Source organism: Nycticebus coucang, chromosome 1 (genome assembly GCF_027406575.1).
Source record: "Nycticebus coucang isolate mNycCou1 chromosome 1, mNycCou1.pri, whole genome shotgun sequence".
Taxonomy (NCBI): Eukaryota; Metazoa; Chordata; class Mammalia; order Primates; family Lorisidae; genus Nycticebus; species Nycticebus coucang.
In genome coordinates, this window is record NC_069780.1 from 145,532,067 (window position 1) to 145,552,652 (window position 20,586).

At 38.9% G+C, this 20,586-nt stretch overlaps 2 protein-coding genes across 11 annotated transcripts in view; one reads left to right on the forward strand and one right to left on the reverse strand.

Moving 5' to 3' along the window:
* The first annotated feature begins 215 nt into the window (after positions 1-215).
* On the forward strand, positions 216-14,761 carry DIMT1 (DIM1 rRNA methyltransferase and ribosome maturation factor). 7 transcript variants are annotated; one of them, XM_053590062.1, is made up of 12 exons: positions 216-455; positions 801-874; positions 3,005-3,091; positions 4,762-4,823; positions 4,904-4,997; positions 5,081-5,130; positions 8,238-8,361; positions 8,501-8,593; positions 9,761-9,825; positions 10,871-10,934; positions 13,006-13,112; positions 14,626-14,761. In XM_053590062.1, the coding sequence occupies exons 1-12, from the start codon at positions 377-379 to the stop codon at positions 14,666-14,668; spliced, it is 942 nt and encodes a 313-aa protein (XP_053446037.1). In that variant the 5' UTR covers positions 216-376; the 3' UTR covers positions 14,669-14,761. The 7 variants fall into 7 exon arrangements, with proteins under 7 accessions (XP_053446037.1, XP_053446048.1, XP_053446069.1 ...); XM_053590073.1 differs by lacking the exon at positions 801-874 and having other exon boundaries at positions 225-455; XM_053590084.1 differs by lacking the exons at positions 216-455; positions 801-874 and having other exon boundaries at positions 3,017-3,090; positions 4,760-4,823.
* KIF2A (kinesin family member 2A) overlaps positions 12,963-20,586 on the reverse strand; it is a 90,792-nt gene continuing 83,168 nt past the window's right edge. For all 4 annotated transcript variants that reach the window (XM_053590053.1, XM_053590032.1, XM_053590043.1 and 1 more), the window contains one exon: positions 12,963-18,627. In XM_053590053.1, the coding sequence (XP_053446028.1) occupies positions 18,542-18,627 (86 nt within the window). In that variant the 3' untranslated portion in view covers positions 12,963-18,541. The remainder of the gene's footprint in view (positions 18,628-20,586) is intronic.

Sequence of the window (20,586 nt, forward strand, 5' to 3'; positions counted from 1 at the left end):
CTCTCTCAACAAACTCGCTGCCGACAGGGGCGAAAGGCCCCGCCCCCCGACTCTAACTCAGCCAATGCAAACTTCCCAACTGCCCACAACGGCAGCACGATGCCTTCTGGGATATGTAGGCCTCTGACTATAGGCTTCCCGCCTTCAGGGGACTACAACTCCCGGCGGCCACTGGGCTCCATGATGCGCCCTCCCTGGGGGAGGGACCCAGAGCTTTCAGGAAGGGGGCGGATCTTTACTCTCCCACGCGTTGAAGAGCCGTGGGATTGTTGCTGCCTGTGCCGGGCGGCAATTCCCACGTGGTGAGTTTCTGCAGCTATCCTTACCCTCTGGTTCCGCTGGACTTCCCGGGCCTGTGGGCCCGCTTCCCGCAGAGATGCCGAAGATCAAGTCGGGGGCGATCGGCCGCCGCCGCGAGAGGCAGGACCAACGCAGGGAGCTAAAGAGTGCTGGAGGTGCGGAGCCCGGGGAGTTCGAGTCTGGCCTTCTGGGGGGACCAACCCTAGGGTGCTGGCCGCAGTCTGAGCCGCTGCTTGAGGCTGGTCTGGACCCGAGCGCCCGTGAGCGCGGAAGTCCGGGGTTTCCAGAACGCCGGCCGCAGGCCCTGCGCGCCGCCCTTGAATACCTTTCCAAGGAAAGGGGTGGACACAGTCGTTTGTTACCTCCGGCTCGGAGTTTGACATTTTATTGGCCCTCGCTGGCGCAGAAATCTTACCACTACCCATCCTGCTTTCTTTCTGGGACGGACTAATATGTCATCTTAGTAGAGAAAATTAAGGTTGTTTCACATTTTCTTCCAGGACTCATGTTCAACACTGGAATTGGGCAACACATTTTGAAAAATCCTCTCATTGTTAACAGCATTATCGATAAGGTCAGTGTGGAAAAGGAAAGGGAGACAGTTGTTGGCTTATTAATTTTATATATTTTAGAGACAGTCTCGCTTTGTCTTGGTAGAGTGCTTGGCATCACAGTTCACAGCAACCTCCAACTCCTGGGCCTAGGCCAGGCATCCTCAAACTTTTTAAACAGGGGGCCAGTTCACTGTCCCTCAGACCGTTGGAGGGCCGGACTATAGTTTAAAAAAAAAGTATGACCAAATTCCCATGCACACTGCACATAACTTATTTTGAAGTAAAAAAACAAAACGGGAACAAATACAATCACACCGCTTCATGTGGCCCGCGGGCCGCAGTTTGAGGACCCCTGGTAGGCGATTCTCTTGCCCCAGCCTCCGGAGTAGCTAGGATTATAGATGCCCTCCACAACGCGCAGCTATTTTTTTGTTGCGGTTTGGCCGGCGCTGGGTTTGAACCCGCCACCCTCCGTGTATGGGGCCGGCGCCCTACTCACTGTGCCACAGGCACCGCCCTATTCTTGGGAGTATTTAAACGCAGGATTCCTGGGATAAAATAGATACCTTATAAATATTTGTTAAATACATTAAAGAATTATCTAGGACTTGTAGGTTGTCTTGTGCGTGATAAGATTCATCTTGTGGGTCTGGGTTTCTCTTGGCCACAAATTCTTTGTCTTTCTGTGGATTATCTACTTCATAGCTGGATCTTTGTACCTGTGCAATTCCAGATTATCATTCTTTTATTTCTAATCATTTTTCTTGGTGCCATATTACTTTTAGTTTTTTTTGCTCCAGAGTCTAAAACTGATGTCTAGAAGATACATTAGGAAGTTTATTCCCCAGAAAAACATAACAATATTGAATATAAATTAATTTGATGTACTCCAGTCCACACATAATTCTTTGGAGCATTTCTCCTATCTGGTTTATTGATACTCTCTTACTGTTATGGAAGGGTTTGTGCTAAGGAATGAAATATATTGCTAAAGGGTGCAAATGACTTTTATGGTTACAAGCAAGGAAGCATCCTAGAGCTGTAGAAAGAACGTTACATAGTTAAAGGATCTTATGGGACTCGTGTTCTTTGCAAAATGAGGGGTGGCCTAATTTTTTAACCATTTTATTATAGCTCATGAGTTCCTTTGAGCACCTGATGAAAGCTGTGGAGTTAGAATATTGCGACTGTTTGCATACACCCAGTTTTGCATATGGTTTCTCACGCTGCTGCATCCCTGAAGCCATACATGGGTTGAGCATTGAGAAATTCTACCCCATGTGTTCAGTCTTTCCAACTCAAGCTTCTTGATATGAACACAGTTGGTAACAGTGGTTACTAGAATCATTTCCAAGAAAAAAGCATGGGTGGTGCCTATGGCTCAGTCGGTAAGGCGCTGGCCCCACATACTGAGGGTGGCGGGTTCAAACCCGGCCCCAGCCAAACTGCAACAAAAAAATAGCCAGGCATTGTGGTGGGCGCCTGTAGTCCCAGCTACTGGGGAGGCTGAGGCAAGAGAATCACATAAACCCAGGAGTTGGAGGTTGCTGTGAGCTTTGTGACAACACGGCGCTCAATCAAGGACATTAAATCGAGACTCTCTCTCTAAAAAAAAAAGAGAGAAAGCATAACGCAAATACCAGAATGAGCTGCTGTTTCTGATTTTGTGACTCCTTAAATTGAGTATTCTACCAAGTCAGGAGAGGTCTTAGATTTTCATTTGTACCTGATGATATTGAGGTAATTTTAACCACATAGATCAGTGGTTCTCAAACTTCCTAATGCTGTGACCCTTTAATACAGTTCCTCATGTTGTGGTGACCCTCAACCATAAAATTATTTTCGTTGCTACTATAGTAACAACGAAAATAACTTTATTCTCGTTGCTAGGATGCTTCCTTGCTTGTAACCATAAAAGTCATTTGTACCCCTTTATGGTTAGGGGTCACCACAACATGACGAACTGTATTAAAGGGTCACGACATTAGGAAGGTTGAGAACCACTGACATAGATCATGAAGAAATCTCCCCCAAATGGAGTCAGAATAAGATCTTTCAACTGAGTATTTATGAGAAGAGATGTTTAGGTATAAATTAAATTATATGTGCAGATGTGTGGGAAGAGCTAACATGGTTGTGCTTGCTTTTAGGCTGCTTTAAGACCAACTGATGTGGTGCTGGAAGTTGGACCTGGAACTGGCAACATGACTGTAAAGTTGTTAGAAAAGGCAAAAAAGGTAAAAAGATGACTTCCTATTTTAGTATCAGAAATTACTATGTGAGCAAGCTCAGCTGTTTACAAATATAAATCTGTTTTAATTAATTGCTGTTATTTTAAAAGTAACTCTTAATCCCTAAAAATTTTATTTCAGAAAATATAAGATATGTCTGTCAGAAAAATAGAAACCACATTAGGTTTTTCAATAGGGAATTTAATACAGGGAATTGGACTATAAGAAAAAATGAGGACACTGAAATAACCCCAAAATAATAATTGCAAAGAACAGCTACTACCTTTAGGCCTAGGGGACAAAGCAAAGAAGTTAGAGTTACTGGAATCTGGAACTTTTGAGGAAGAGACCTGCAGAACTAGAGCTCAGGTCTCTTTGAGATTGGGTACCATTTAGCTCTTTTTTGATGTCTTAGGTCTTGGCTGACCCAGCTTCCAGTTAAATGGAACCATTGTTCCTAGTGGAAACAGCACACTTTAAATTGCTTGTCTTGGCCTGGAGCCTGTAGCTCAGCAGCTAGGGCGCCGGTCGCATACACCAAGGCTGGTGGGTTCAAACAATGATGAAAACAACAACAGCATAGTAGCCAGGCGTTGTGGCAGCACCTGTAGTCCCAGCTACTTGGGAAGCTGAGGCAAGAGAATCGCTTAAGCCCAAGTGTTTGAGGTTCCTGTGGGCTATGACACCATGGCCCTCTACTGAGGGTGACATAGTAACACTCTGTCTCCAAAAAAAAAAAAATAATAATAATAAATTGCTTATCTTAGAGTTTAATGAAGAGGCCATTTACAGACATGTGGGAATGGGGTTGAGGGAACTAGTAAGCATTAGTGAAACTTGGGACTAGCCACAGCAGGAAGCAGTTATCCAAAGACCTAGCAAAAGGGGAGGAAACTGTTACCAGAGCCCAGCGAGAGTAGGAGCTAGTGAAGAGAAGCCACTCAGAATACCGCCACTGCCAAAACTTCTAGAAAGGATGAGGCAGGAGTTAGGAAATAAACAGCCAGTCCCTCCCCTTGTGCCTTTCACTGGCCAATCTTAACCAGAAGTCAAAGGGTAAAGGAACTGGATTGCGTTACCTACAGGGCATAGAGTAAGGTAGAGAATGGATTTGGGAGCCAAACAGAATAAGCTGCACATATGTCTACTCAGTAGACATGGTCTCTTGGAAGTCAGTGAAATGTTAGCTGAAATTGCAATAAACTTATAATTTAAGCCTTTATTGAACTTTATCTGATGTCTGTTTTCATTTATTTGAGAATTTGTTTGTTATGTATTCTGGATTCAGTAGATGAGAGAAGTGATATGCTCATTCTATCAGCAATTGCATTGTATACTTCTGCCTAAAGAACACTGACTACACAGACATAGTGTGTATTTTTTTTTTCATCTGTTCAATTACAAAGCCTGGAGACAGACAAAATGTGGTAATTCTGTTGAATGTTTGGGTAGATCCTCATGTAATCTGGTTGTCTACGTTTTCATGTCGTATTTTTTGTTTAAAGTGGGAGAGTACAGTTGAAAGATACTCCCCAAGACTTGTAGAGTTGCTAAAAAAGAATATTGATGATAGACTTAGAAAAAGAAGTTTAAATAATGTAAGAATTACTATTGGAATAACAAGAAAAGATTTATAATCCCCAATTAACCTAAAAAACTTTTTTTAAAAAATTTAGGTAGTTGCCTGTGAACTTGACCCAAGGCTAGTAGCTGAACTTCACAAGAGAGTTCAGGGCACGTGAGTATACATAATAGAATTCAAGTTCATTTAAGTCTCATGAAACAATATTCTTTTTAAATTTCTTCTTTTTTTATCAGGCCTCTGGCCAGCAAACTTCAAGTAATGGTGGGAGATGTGTTGAAAACCGATTTACCGTTCTTTGATGCTTGTGTGGCAAATTTGCCTTATCAGGTATGTTCAAATTGTCTGGAACATCATAGGAAGTATTTCTCTAGTGTGTCTTTCCCAGAAATAACTAGTTAATTCTCTTACAGATCTCTTCTCCTTTTGTCTTCAAGCTGTTACTACACCGACCTTTTTTCAGGTTTGTGACAAAAGATAAAGAGTTTACTGCCAAATTTTAGAAAGATTGATAATTTAGGCTGTGAACACAGCCAAAAATGAAAGTCAAGTCAATTGAGAAACTTGGAGAATTTTTATAGAAAATACTGATTTGTATGTATGTCTTTCTTTCTCTCTTTCAATTGATAAGTTATTTGATGGAGGTGTGGTATAGGTCCTCTTTCCAAGACGAGGCATCCCTTCCCTACTTTTTAATCTTCTTGCCATTAGTCTAGGTCAGACTTTTTATTACCTATGTCTAGACAGTTGCAGTGGCTTCCTAACTGATCTCTAGTATAAGGTCTTCACAAAGTTTAGGAAAATGCTTATGATAAAAAACTATGCATGAATACATGGACTTCTTTTCTGTGCTTTTTAGGCCTATATAGAGATAAGGTCTGTCATCCAGACTAGAGTGTAATAGCATGATTATAGCTCACTGTAACCTCAGCCTGCCTCAGTCTCTCAAGTAGCAACTGGGACTTCAGGCATGTGCCACTAGGCCCTGCTAATTTCTTTTTGTGTGTGTAGACATACAGGGTCTTGCTATGTTGCCCAGGCTGGTCTTAAACTCCAGGCCTCAAATTAGCCTCCTGCCTTGGCCTCCCAAGTAGCTGGTTATTATAGGTGTGAACCACCATGCCAAGATCAAAAGCAGAACTTTCAATGAAAATTTTAAGCAAGTGAGATCAACAAGCATTTCTTGTTGAATTGTAAGAATTATAACAGTGGGTGAAACATGGCTTTACCAATATGATCCTGAAGAGAAAGCACAATCAAAGCAATAGGTAGAAGTTACCAAGAGGTAGAAGTGGTCCAATTAAAGAAAAAATGAAACTGTCAAGAGCAGAGGTCATGGCAATAGATTTGGGATGTTCAATACATCTTTTTTGTTGACTTTCTGGAGAGCCCCAGAATGATAACTTTTAATGCTTATCGTTAATGCTTAACAATAATGCTTATGAGAATGTCTTGAGAAAGCCAAAGCTTTAGCAGAAAAGTGCCCAGGAAAGCTTCCTTAGAGATTGCTGTACCACATCAGTGCTCCTCTGCTCATTTCTCATCAAGCAAGGGCAATGTTACAAGAGTTTTGACAGGAACTCATTAGACATACACCTTATAGTCTTGATTTGGCTCCTGACTCTTTAAAAAAATCTTTAAAGGGCACCCATTTTTTTCAACTAATGTTAAAAAGACTGCATTAACCTGGTTAAATTCTTAGGGTCCTGTTCTTTAGGAATGGACTAAATGGCTGGTATCATTGCTTACAAGTCAAGAGACCTTGATGGAGCTTATGTTGAGAGGTAATTCTTTTTTTTTGTTTTTTGTTTTTTTTTTGTTTGAGTCAGAGTTTCACTATGTCACCCTCGGTAAGAGTGTGGTGGCGTCACAGCTCACAGTAACCTCAAACTCTTGGGCTTAAGCAATTCTCTTGCCTCACCCTCCCAAGTAACTGGGACCACAGGCGCCCATCACAATGCCTGGCTATTATTTTGTTGTTGTCGTTGTTTAGTAGGCTTGGGCTGGGTTCGAACCCACCAGCCCTGGTGCATGTGGCCAGTGTCCTAACCACTGAGCTGTGGGCGCTAAGCCAAGAGGCAATTCTTATATTTTTTATCTTTTCTTTTCTTTTCTTTTTGTTGTTGAAACAGAATCCCACCCTATGCCCTGAGCGGAGTGCAATGGCCTCATAACTCACTGCAACCTCAGACTTGGGCTGTGGGCATCCTGCTGCATTTTCCGCAGCACTCGGCTGGGTTTTTCTTTTTTTTTTTTATGAGTCAGGGTCTCACTGTCACTCAGGCAAGTCTCAAACTCCTGAGCTCAAGCAGTTCTCCTTCCTCAGCCTCCCACAGTGCTAGGATTATAGCCCCCAGCTATTTTTATCTTTTAATTCCATTTTTTCACAAGCTTTTTGAACTCTCCTTACATGTCTATACTAGTGGCTTTCAAACTTAAATCAGAAACCCCTTAGTAGTAATATAATAAATTTAGTGAATCGTGACTGTTTTTTTTTATTTTATGACACAGAATGTATCAGAGGCATTGCTTGTGGTACAGGTGATTATAGTTTTATGAAACTTTTGTTTTGAAATACAGTATCTAAGCACGTATATATGCAGACATTTGTGGCCTGAATTGCAACATCAAATGTATTTTCTTGGTGTGATTCACTTACCAAAAAGTTTGAAGATGCTCTTCTTGTTCACTGGCATACATAAAGCCTCCCATTACTTACTGATAGACCTTCCACATCTTTTTTTTTTTTTTTTAGACAGTCTCAAGCTGTCGCCCTGGGTAAAGTGCTGTGGCATTATAGCTCACAGCAACGTCAAACTCCTGTGCCTAAGCGATTCTCTTACCTCAGCCTCCCAAGTAGCTGAGACTACAGGCGCCCGCCACAACACCCAGCTATTTTTTGGTTGCAGTTGTCGTTGTAGTTTGGCAGGCCCAGGTTGGATTCAAACCCTACAGCTCTAATCTATGTGGCTGGCGCCTTAGCTATTGAGCTACAGGCGCTGAATTGACCTTCCACATCTTTTAACCTGTTAAATCATGTTAGTCCCAGCTATGCAGTAGGCTGAGGCAAGAAGATCGCTTGAGTCCAGAAATTCGACTTGGCAGTGAGCTATAATGATGCCACTGCAATCTAGCCTGGACAACAGAGTGAGACTAATAAAAAAAAAAATTAAGAGGACACTGAACATCACAGTCTGCCTCTCTAGCTTTCCCTCTTCCTTAAGGATTGCTACTCTGCGAACATAATTCTGCTACTCAGTCAGTTTTGTTTTATTTTTATTTTCATAGAAGGAATGCTAGACTAGTGCTGGTTTGAAATACTTTTCTCATCTAATCATTGAGGGCATAAATATACAAGCCATCTTCCTAGGGGGTAGGTGTAGGTAACCATTATAAAACAGAAAACAAAGCCAGCTCTCTCATTTTGGGGTAATAAAGTGTTCCTCTACCTTGTAAGTAGTTGATTACTGCTTTGCTCTCAATTTCTCTCCCAAGAAAATTCATTGCAGTTAATTTACATTTATAGTTGAAAGTGACCATTTTCCTTATTCCTTTCTGCTTTCTTTTCAGATGTGCTATACTTATGTTTCAAAGAGAATTTGCTCTCCGACTAGTTGCAAAACCTGGAGATAAGTTATACTGCAGACTTTCAATTAACACGCAGCTATTAGCACGTGTAGACCACCTAATGAAAGTAAGTGGCTTATTATTGAAATAATGTAGCTTAACTCATCCTTGAGCATCTAGTTGTGCTTTCTTCGAGGAGAGCATCTTTAATTACTAACTGGAAGTTGGCGTTTGAGAGTACTACTTAAGTATTTTCTGATTAACAGGTTGGAAAGAATAACTTTAGACCACCACCCAAGGTGGAATCCAGTGTCGTAAGAATAGAACCTAAGAATCCACCACCACCCATCAATTTTCAGGTGAGGTTAAAATACTAGGTCTTTAAATAAAGGAAAGTAAAAGTCCCAGCTAGAAAAAACGTGTCTGTAGCAGCAGAAAAATAATCAAATCAATCTGTATATCCAAACATAGGAAAATGTTAATTATGATACATCCCTGTGATGGAGTAGATGGAATAATTTAATGCAAAGTAGTTAAGAAGGCCACAACCACAAGACATGGAAAATGCTTGTAAAAGGCAAAAAGTAGAAGGCAGTTGCATTTCACTTAAGATTACAGCTATGGAAAACAGTTTGTAATTGAATAAAACTTGGAAAACAAGGTAAAATGAAAATAGTTGTTTTAAAGTATTATAATATTGTGGCTAACACCTTTTAATCATAATTCTTGTTTTTGTGATTTAAAAAGACAAGCACGCTAGCCGGGCGTTGTGGCGGGCGCCTGTAGTCCCAGCTACTTGGGAGGCTGAGGCAAGAGAATCGCTTAAGCCCAGGAGTTGGAGGTTGCTGTGAGCTGTGTGAGGCCACTGCACTCTACCGAGGGCCATAAAGTGAGACTCTGTCTCTACAAAAAAAAAAAAAAAAAAAGACAAGCACACTGGGCCACTTGACGAAAAGCCTCACCCTTGTTACATTAGAGAAAAACTTGATCGGATGTGTGGTCAGCTGCTACCCTGTTTCCCCGAAAATAAGACAATGTCTTATATTAAGGTGTTCTCCCAAAGATGCGCTAGGTCTTATTTTCAGGGGACGTCTTATCTTTCCTGTGAGTAGGTCTTATTTTCGGAGGATGTCTTATTTTCGGGGAAATAGGGTAGTAGGTAGAGTGGTTCTCGGTAATTCCTTCAAGGAAGTTTAGGAATTCTTACGGGGACCAAGCCGATAAGTTTATATTTTGGGGTGGTGCCTGTGGCTCAGTGAGTAGGGCGCCGGCCTCATATACTGAGGGTGGTGGGTTCAAACCCAGCCCCGGCTGAACTGCAACCAAAAAATAGCCGGGCGTTGTGGTGGGGGCCTGTAGTCCCAACTGCTCGGGAGGCTGAGGCAGGAGAATCGCGGAAGCCCAAGAGCTAGAGGTTGCTGTGAGTCCTGTGACATCATGGCACTCTACTGAAGGTAGTAAAGTGAGACTCTGTCTCTACAAAAAAAAGTTTATATTTTGAAGACAATATCCACCTTGTATTTCAGGAATGGGATGGCCTCGTAAGGATCACCTTTGTCAGGAAAAACAAGACTCTTTCTGCTTCATTTAAGTAAGTATTTTACTAATTTCTAATATATGAAAGATCAGCACTCCAGATATTGTACTACAATTTGGTCTTTTTCCTAAACAGCTACCCTACAACATAAAGATTATCCGTGTCCATAAATTAAAAACTTGTCCATTTATAATTTGGAGGTGAGGAGGTGGGAGAATTTAATGAAGAAAATTCTGGGGGAGTTTGGAGACAGATCAGGTTTTTTGACAAAACAGGAAAAGGAAAAGGAAAAAAAAACATCAAAACTCTGACCATACATCTTTCTAGTCTTTTTGTTGGAAAATGGGGTGATGATCAACCCCTTCCACACTTGAGAAGGATTTGTGCCATTTTATTGATTTGAAGAAATTGAACACACCAATTTGGGGTCCATGGAACCCAGTATTAGAGGATTTGGAATTTTGTTTTTAAAGGGCATGTTTTATAGAGGGTCTAGACTTCTCTATGAATTTAAGATGTTTATCAGATTTTTTTTTTTTTTTTTTTTTTTTTGAGACAGAGTCTATGTTGCCCTAGGTAGAGTGCTGTGGCGTCACAGCTCCTAGTAACCTCAAATTCTTGGGCTCAAGAGATTCTCTTGCCTCAGCGTCCCGAGTAGCTGGAACTACAGGCACCACCACAATGCAGGGCTATTTTTTTGTAGTAGTTGTCATTGTTTCTTTTTCTTTTTTTTGTGGTTTTTGGCCGGGGCTAGGTTTAAACCCGCCACCTCTGGCATATGGGACCGTCGCCCTACTCCTTGAGCCATAGGCGCCGCCCAAGTAGTTGTCATTGTTGTTTGGCAGGCCCGGGCTGGGTTCAAACCCGCCAGCTCCGGTGTATGTGGCTGGAGCCTTAGCCGCTGAGCTACAGGCACCAAGCCAAGACTTAACTTTTTAAATATAATTCACATTTTCTTCGTAAGTTGAAGTATTTAACACCTTTTAAAATTCCTTAATTTTACTATATGGGATATGGATTTAATTTCACCTAAACTAAAAGAAAATTATGTCTATAATCTGAAGAACAATAATAGTAATGTAACTTCTTTATGCTATAGATCAAGTGCAGTGCAACAGCTACTGGAAAAAAACTACAGAATTCACTGTTCAATCCATAATACCGTAAGTAGAAAATGTTTCTGTAGTTTCATTGATTTTTTTTTTAAATGTCCCATGTTTTTTTCAAACCTGTCATTATGAGATTGCTTATTTTATACACTCCATAGGATCTTTAAAAAATAGTATTATAATGCATAACTAGCAAAATTGTGACTTGAATTATGGCAAGTCAGTGCTGCTATGTATTCTGTGGAACATTATTCCACCCTCTCCTAATTACTGACAGTTGTTTTTAGCCATGACAAGAATCAGATTTAAGGCTGGGCACAGTGGCTCATACTTGTAATCCTAGCACTCTGGGAGACTGAAGGGGGTGGATTGCCTGAGTTCACAGGTTCGAGACCAGCCTAAGCCAGAGCGATACTCTGTAAAAACAGCCAGGTGTTGTGGTAGGTGCCTGTAGTCACAGCTACTTGGGAGACTGAGCCAAGAGAATCGCTTGAGCCCAAAACTCTGAAGTTGCTGTAAGCTGTGACGATACAGCACTCTACAGAGAGTGACGAAGTAAGACTCTTAAAAAAAAAAGAAGTCAGATTAGCAGTTATAATTTCCTCAAAGTTGTAGATTCATGTAGCAACACTTTTGTTGCTCTGGGTAGAATGCTGTGGTATCATAGCTCACAGCAACTGAAACTCCTGGATTCAAATGATCCTCCTGGCTCAGTCTCCAAAGTAGCTGGGACCACAGGCACCAGCCACAATGCCTGGCTTATTTTTCTATTTTTAGTATAGACAGGGTTTCACTCTAGGTCAGGCTGATGTTGAACTCTTAAGCTCACTTGCGTTGACTTCCCAGAGCGCTAGGATTACAGGCATGAGCCACTGTGCCTGGTCTCTATGAGGTTTTATTTTTGTTTTAAAGACAGAGTCTCACAGTGCCATGGTGTCATAGCTCATAGCAACCTCAAATTCTTAGGCTCAAGTGATCCTCTTCAGTAGCAGGGACTACAGGCATGCGCCATAATGGCTGGCTAGTTTTCTCTATTTTTAGTAGGGATGGATTATTGCTCTTGCTGAGGCTGGTTTCGAATTCCTGGGCTTAAGTAATCCGCCCGTCTCAGCCTCCCAGAGTACTAGGATTACAGGTGTGAGCCACTGTGCCCAGCCTTAACACTTTCTTTAAACAAGTATGTGTGCATGCATACATATATCCATTTATACATACAAGAAGTATGTGATGTTTGCTAATTTTTTAGCTTTCAATTTAATTAAAGTAGAGGTAGGCAAATTTCCTTTGTATTTCTTATGATTGTATATATTATTTCCATTTTTCTTTTATGGGCAGAAAGTCATTATTTAATCTACCTAAGTAAAAAAATATATTAAGTTGGATTACGAAAATCTTTGGATAAAAGATGAGAATTAAGTTTCTCAAAAGTCGGAGAGGTAACCTCTTTGAAAAAATTAGCTGGTTAGGTGAAATCTGTGGCAATAAAATGTGAGTTATGTTTAAAGGAGTAACAACTGCTTTAAAATTTAGTTTATAGGCCAAGCACAGTGGCTCACACCTGTAATCCTACCACTTTGGGAGGCTGAGGGGTGGGAAGATCACTTGAGTTTAGGAGTTCAAGACCAGCCTGAGCAAGATCCCTTCTTTGCTTAAAAATACAAAACTTAGCCAGGCTTTGTGGCAGGTGCCTGTAGTCCCAGCTGCTCAAGAATCTGAGGCAGGAGGATCACTTGAACCTAGGAGTTTAAGGTTCAAGTTGTGAGCTAGGTTGATGCCATGGCACTCTAGCCTCAGGCAACAGAGTGAGATGCTGTCTTAAAAATAAGCCCCAAATTTTAGTTTTAATTATTTTATGAAGTATGAAACTGATAACTATTTCACAATTTTAAAGAAAAATGCCAAATGTACATGATTAGTCATTCAAGGTATGCTGAGTATTTGTTGTGGTAAGGTCAGCCACTTAACTAGAGATCCAAGTCATACACAATCAGGCTTTCCAAACTGTCATAACAGATAAATTAAACGTGACTTATTTCATGACTTACTGAACTTAAAAAAAAAAAAAGAGTCCTGGTGACTTCATTAAAGATACGTTGTTCATTTATTCTGAATCGTATATTGATAGGTAATACCAGAAGATTTCAGCATAGCAGATAAAATACAGCAAATCCTAACCAGCACAGGATTTAGTGACAAACGGGCCCGTTCCATGGACATAGATGACTTCATCAGGTAATTACATTTTCGTTTTCCTAAGTGTTTACATTTTTTTTTTTTTTTTACTGTGACACCTTCAGATGATTTAAAGGCTTTTAAGCAGTATAAGGTGCTACCTGGGAGAGTTGTTGCATAGCACTTCCATGGCATGGAATAGTATTTGGTGTAGATGATGGAGGCTAGTTAGCTGCAGCAGAATGAACATTTTCTTAAGAATAGAACAGTCTGAGCCAGAAGTTCACCTCTGTGTTAAAGTGTTGCGGGTACGTCATCCTCCCTTCGCGCTCCCTCCCTCAACTCTCATATCATAGTCTTAGTCTTAATAAATTAGCTTGTCCCACCAAAGTAGCCCACAAGGTACAAAAATCATAATAGAGGTAACTGGATCTGATTTGTTTCCTCATTGGAAATGGATTATAGATCTTAAGCATGAAATAATGTCATGCCTGGTGTATCCATTTAGTGATAATACAGTTAATTGTTTTGTAGCCTGAGGCAAGTTCCACACATATCCCGTAAAAATGTGTCATAATTTTCAGGGCAATTTAGACCAAAATCTGTTTGCCTTTAATTAAGCAAGTCTTATGGAAACAGAGGAAAGCTTCAATTAATTATCCAGGTAATTTATTAACCTATACTCTACCCTTTATTTAATCAACACGTTAACTTGCAGACGTTCTTGCCCTTTTAGCCAATTCACTATGAAAGCTTCTATATCTCTCCTTGTTAGTATATTGGTAAGAAAAGTTTCCATGTTCTCTAGAGGCTGAATGAGGGTGGACTATTAAAAAAGGCATTGGTTTTACTTTCTCTAAGCTGGAAATACAGTGCTGTATTACCAAGACAAATGCTGTCATTACTACTCTGAGTCTTTATTGATGGTAGTCCTAGGTGTTGAACACTATTTATAAGCCACTACTTTGCTTTTTCAGACATTTTAAATTTACCTGGACCTGTTCCTATAGGCTAGCCTAAAAAATAATATCAGGCCTAAATAGAAATATTTATCTTCTACCCTTCTCATTAAATTTCCTCAAAGTTATTGAGCATGTGCAGTTTGCTAACTATTATAAAAACAAAGGTAACAGAAACAGGTGTAAGTATTTAACTTGAACCTGATAACAGCTCATAGAGAAGAGTGGGCATGTAAGATGGGTCATTTTTATGATTTCTACCTCTAATTCCAAAGAGCTCTTGTTCAGTTGCCTTGTTAAAATGGAACAAATGCTATTGAGCTCTTGCTCTTAAACTTAGGATAGTAGAAGTCTAAGATAATTTTAGTCAAATTCATCATAACTTAAAACATAGGGGTTATGTGAAAGAAGCACCAACATGACATGGTTTCAAACAATACATATCTTATACATTTAGTTGGACACTAAGGTTTCTTTAAGGACTAGTGTTAGGAGTGGGTGGACTGCATGAATATGCTGATGTGTTCATGTTTTAGAATTAAGGATAAAGAATTATACAGCATTATGTGCCACAAATAGCTTTTCAATACCATTCCATTTTGGTTTCTTTTCAGGTTGCTACATGGATTTAATGCAGAAGGTATTCATTTTTCCTAAGTGGAAAACAGAATTTTTCAAGGTCAAGAAATCAATTACATATTTTCAATATTTGAGAAAATGAACTTTGCCTATGCTCTCTTGGAACATTATATGCTTGAATATCTTTGGTTTAATACTACTGTTTCACCATTTCTATTCTGAATTTTTAAGGTGGTCATTTCTAAGTGCCTAAGTTTGTTTGGTTTGGGTTTGTTTTAATATGTAACATAGGGCAGGGTCCAATCTAGTCTCATAACCTTCAAGTTTAAGAGCCGCAGATACGCACAACTTTATAAATTGATCATTTCTAACAGTTTATCATATAAAGATGTTACTCTTCTATTTACTGTGTTATAACCGTGAGGCCCTCTTTAAGCCTTCAGCTGTGTCCCTCAAGTAGTAAAATATGCTTCACTAGTCACATATTTCCCATACCATTTCTTGTTACTTACATGTACAGTAAAACAATTGTCTCTTACAAGTGTTTCTATTTGGCGTCTCTCATTCTTTTCCATACATATGATGATGTAGGAGACACAGTTCTGGGTAAGCTTGAGTCTGCTACTTGCCACCATACTGTGCATGAAGCTCTGGTCATGAAGCTCAACTAGAGTGAAATTAACTAGAAAATTGCATTTTTACTTAGGGGAAAGAAGTGTAGGTTTAGCAAAATTTCAAAGGGTTTTATAAATCAAAACAGATTCTATAATTAAAATCTTTTTTCAGGGCAGCGCCTGTGGCTCAGTGAGTAGGGCACGGGCCCCATATACCGAGGGTGGCAGGTTCGAACCTGGCCCGGGCCAAACTGCAACCAAAAAAAAAAAAAAATAGCCAGGCGTTGTGGCAGGCACCTGTAGTCCCAGCTACTTGGGAGGCTGAGGCAAGAGAATCACCTAAGCCCAAGAGCTGGAGGTTGCTGTGAGCTGTGACGCCACAGCATTCTTATCAAGGGTGACAAAGTGAGACTGTCTCTTTAAAAAAAAAAAAACTTTTTCCAGCTTTAAAAAAACAGCCATTTCTCCACACCGACACATTCCCAATATTCATGACTATGGACAATTAAAATTTCTAGTACTTTTCATATACCTCATGCTTAGTTTTAAGCATTTGTAAACTATTTTAAAACTGTCAAAGATCGAGAATTTCAATAGATTCTCATAAACAAGTTTTATTAGCTACTATGTTTAATCAATGTAATAGTGATATTAATATACTTAAGAATTATAGTAGCTATTTTATTTATACATGTAAAAAAATTAATAAAAAGCGTCTGCAATGATATTTAGCTTTCTTTATAGGTGACTTAATAGAAAATATTTTCACTTGCAAAAGCCAAATTTTGAAATGTGGCTTCAAAGTTATATAGTAAGTTAAAATAACGCATATTCTTAATTATTTTTAAGAGGGATATCAGCTTTCAAGTCAAAGAAAGTATTATAGAACGTTGACTCCAGAACAAAAAATTAAAGTTACTTAGCTCCATCAATTCACTTTCATCATATGAATACTGTACTTAAGGATAGATTTTTTTAACTTCACAAACTACTTTGCAGAGTTCACTTGTACATCTCTGTCCTTATAGAACAATTTTAACATTTAACTCAGCTTTCTTAGATCATTTCCCTCTACCCCAGAGGTGGACAACCTTTTTTTTTTCCTTTGCTGCACATTGGAAGAGGAAGAGTTGTCTTGGGCCACACATTAAATACACAAATGTAATAACAAAAGCCGATTAGCAAAAAAAGGTCCATGGGTACTTTTCATGATATCCAGACACCACAGATAAGCAAATAAAATATTTAAGTCCTTACAAAATCTGCATGCAGTCCATGGGCTGCTGGTTGGACTCCCCTGTGAACTGCTGAGTTTTAATCCCTTTTCTGGCCTTCAGTTTTCCCTATCTGTAAAAGCTAAAGGTGCATATTATACTACCTCCAAGATCTTTTTTGGTATAAATTTTTTTAAATACCTTGACTCCTAATCAGAATAGAGCCATTATACTATAAGGCAGCATATTTGTCTATAAAGATAACTTCCAAAGATAGTACCCATCCAATGCAAATAATAAAGCTAATCTGTTGTGCTTTAAAATGAGTAAGTTCACATGTCTTTACTGCCCTTTGAAGACTGGTTATTCTCAAAAGCTATGATTTTAAACAGCCTCTGCAAGGCCAATAGTAACAGTTCTCCACACTTCCTCTTCCCTTTGAAATAAACACAATTATATATTTTACAACTGCAAGAAAACCTGAGTCCTTTCCAAAACAAAGGAGATTGTACTAAAGTAAATTATCTCTAAAACTCATTCCATAGATTAATGAGCAAACTGAAAATCTACATTTGTTTCACATTTCATGTTCACAGAGCTTTCCACGATGGTGTTAGGATCTTTCACAACTATCCTCTGGGTTTTATGAACAGTGAAGTAAAGAATCTGGCTCATGAGACTCTCTGTTCATAGCTTCCCTTTGGCCCATATGAATGAGCTAGTTCCCTAGAGTAAACCAAAACAAGATATCCTTGGGAGATCTTTTATTGGTAAACTACTCCTGGACTCTATCCTGGGAACTGAGAGAAAACTCCCAGAGAGATATATAAATTTTTTAACAAAATTATTTACATGAAAAGTGGCCAGTTTTCTTTCTGGGAATAGCAATCTGTAAAAATAAGTGCTGCCATTTAAAAAGTAGCATGCCCTACACCAATCTATTGGTGAGAATTTGGTGATTCTCACAAATACGGTGAAATTTCACATTTGGTACTGGGTGGAGCTTGGGTTAGATCTGCCTTTCTTTTTAAGGCAAAGTCAACTCTTTCAGCTTAATTCTTTTTCAAGAGTTATGTACTGCCTACATTTGGCTTAAACTAACTTCTATTATGGACTACTCTCAATGTACATATTAGTGTTCATGCATCAGAAGCCAATTTCCTTTAACAGTACATTTAAAAAGGTATATTTTGGGTACTCATGAAAACTTCAAATTAAGAAATGTATTGGTACAGATCAAATTGCACTATTAGTCTTGTTAATACCACACTGGCACACACACTGCATATATATGTATTTTCCTAAGATAAAACTCTTCTCAGAATTTCATTACTTTTTATTATTCACCAACTAGTTTATATTTTAGTTCTTTACAAAGAAAATGCTAAGAAAATTATAATCACGTTATATGGTTTTAAATCATAATTCCAGATTTCTTTACATATAAGATGGAATGGTCCAGCAGCTATGTCCACTGTCACAGACTTTAGTTCCGTTCAAAGATATGGCACATCCTGCAAAATTAACTAGTCACACACAAAAAATGTCTCAAATACAGTAAAAATGTACACACAAAGGTAATTTACAAGGACAAAGAAGGAATGTAATTTATCTTGGCTGTGCTTCAGAAATTTAGGGTCAGTAGCCTTAGTCAAGGCACAAAGCAGGAAGAGGTGAGCACAGCTGTCTCTGGGAGTGGGCAAGGTATGTACAACCACTGATGAGGTATGCATGCACGCAAGGATTTAAAACTGCTCAGTCTTGCTACGAGAATTGAGCCGAGTTAAAAGGAAATGCTGTGGCTTCCCCCTACTATCCACCTCTGGATCAAGTCCATAATCTTCATATAGAAAACAAAATTGGCAAGGATCTCCAAAAGTAAATCACTATTTGGGTAAACGAAACAAAATGCTTCACTAATTCCAATTGTTGGTTGTGCCTCCTGGACTAGAAGCATTTTGTAGACAAAGGAGTGTTTCACAAAATTGAAATGTCATTCAGGTGAAGAACAAGACATTTTCCACAGACACTTAAAAATTTCAAACTTTCAAATGCCCTTACAGCTGAACCATTTTATGTTACAGTAGTGAGGTTCTGGGGATCCTTTAGCAGCAAATGCCGATTTAAAGGGCACGGGGTCTCTTCGGGTTGATTTGTTTGCTGGCTTGTTCTTCTTCTTGCAGAGCGGCACGAAAAGATTTCACTTTATCTTGGGGGAAAAAGGACAAGGGAATAAGTATTATATTCGATGCAATACAGTTTACAACTTTATAGGTCTTACCAAGTCAGCTGTGTTACTTCCTAACAATAACTTAGTATTTTTACTTTTGTGGTTTGTCATTTAGAACCTCAGAACTAACCACAAAGTTCAACTACAGCAGTTTTATTACAGATTCCTACAAATACCTATTTTTCTCTATCTTTCAATAGGTTTCTGTTCTGTTTGGCACATTTACAGTTTTCAATTTTAATTTATTTGAATTCCTTTTGGAGTATAGGCAAGTTTTAGATGGGTTTCCTTTTCATGTAAAAGGGAAAACTGTGACTCTTACTAAAATGTGAAATTGACATTTCTTCTCTAAATAGTAGGAGATTTCTACTCCCCATTTCTATTTTACCTTTAACTTAAAGCTATGAAATTTTAAGATATTTGAGTTTTTAAAAATGAGTGACTTTCTCCCTCAGGACAAGGACGGATTCTGATGGGGGAACAACAAAACAATACATTTTTTGCTCTTACACATTCTGTCCTACTGTCTTTAACATACTGATCTGAAGTTGTGTAAGAAATAGAAATAGGTTAGTAATGGGTGAGAGAAAAAATGACAGGCAGCTGTCTAAAAAACAGACTTTTTTTTTTAACAATGGCTCTTACCTGGGAGTGACTACCCCTGCCCAAAAGACACATGGTAATGTCCGGGGACATTTCGGGTTGTTAGAAATGGTGTGGTAGTACTGTCACCAGTGGATGGGAAAGAAGGATGTTGGTAAACATTGTACAACACACAGGACAGCACCCCTCACATCAAAGAACTGCCTGGCCCAAAATGTTAATAAAACCCTCCTCTATAAATCTTCAGAAGAAAAGCCTCAATTTCCTTCCCCTTCTCAGAAGTACAATGATGTTTCAAAAGTTAACTTTTATGGCTTGGTGCCTATAGCTCAGCAGCTAGTGTGCCAGCCACATAATGCTGGAGTTGGTGGGTTTGAATCCAGCCCAGGGCTACCAAACAACAATGATAACTACAACCAAAAAATAGCTAGGCATTGTGAGGCTGAGGCAAGAGAATCACTTAAGCCCAAGAGTTTGAGGTTGCTGTTTGCTGTGACGCCATAGCACTCTACCTATGGTGACGCAGAGAGACTCTGTCTCAAAAAAAAAAAAAAAAAAAAAAGTTTTCTGAAATTTAGAAAGGAATTTAAGGACTTCTAGAACTAATATCTGCTAATAAAATAGCTCTCAAACCTCTCTTACTAATACAAAATTATCTCTAGATGGTAAGAAAAAATTTTAGCTTCTAAGGAAAGACTAAATAATGAAACATCTAGACTGTAATTTCTTCAAATTTATGGAAGTGCTTGGTATATATAAATTCTGAGAAAATTAAGGAAGGAAGTCAATGAAGTTGAATATTTTGTATTGCAAAAAAAAAAGTATTAAGAGTGCTTTATCTGTCTTTTGAATAAAATATATACAGAAAAGCAGACTGGGAATTATTGTAGATTTAAAAAATTATCAAAATAATTTAAAACAAAGCTTGATCAAAAACAAATTATATATTTTAGGGAAATAGTCACAAGATAGGATTTCAAACAAACAATTTCCCGACCATTCCACAATGTATGTAGGTTGAACATCTCAAATCCCAAAATCTAAAATCTGAAATGTTTCCAAAATTTAAAACTTTTTGAGTACCAACATGATACTCATTGGAGCATTTCAGATTTCTAGATTTGGAATATTCAACCAGAACATATAATGCAAATATTCCAAAATCTGAAAACATCTGAAATCCAAAACACTTTTGGTTCTAAGCATTTCAGATAGGAGATACACAATCTGTATATACTTCAAAACATCATGTTATACATGATAAACACATACAATTTTACCTGTAAGTGGAAATAAAAAAGTTGGTGGGGAAACAAACCCAAAACAAATAAGCAA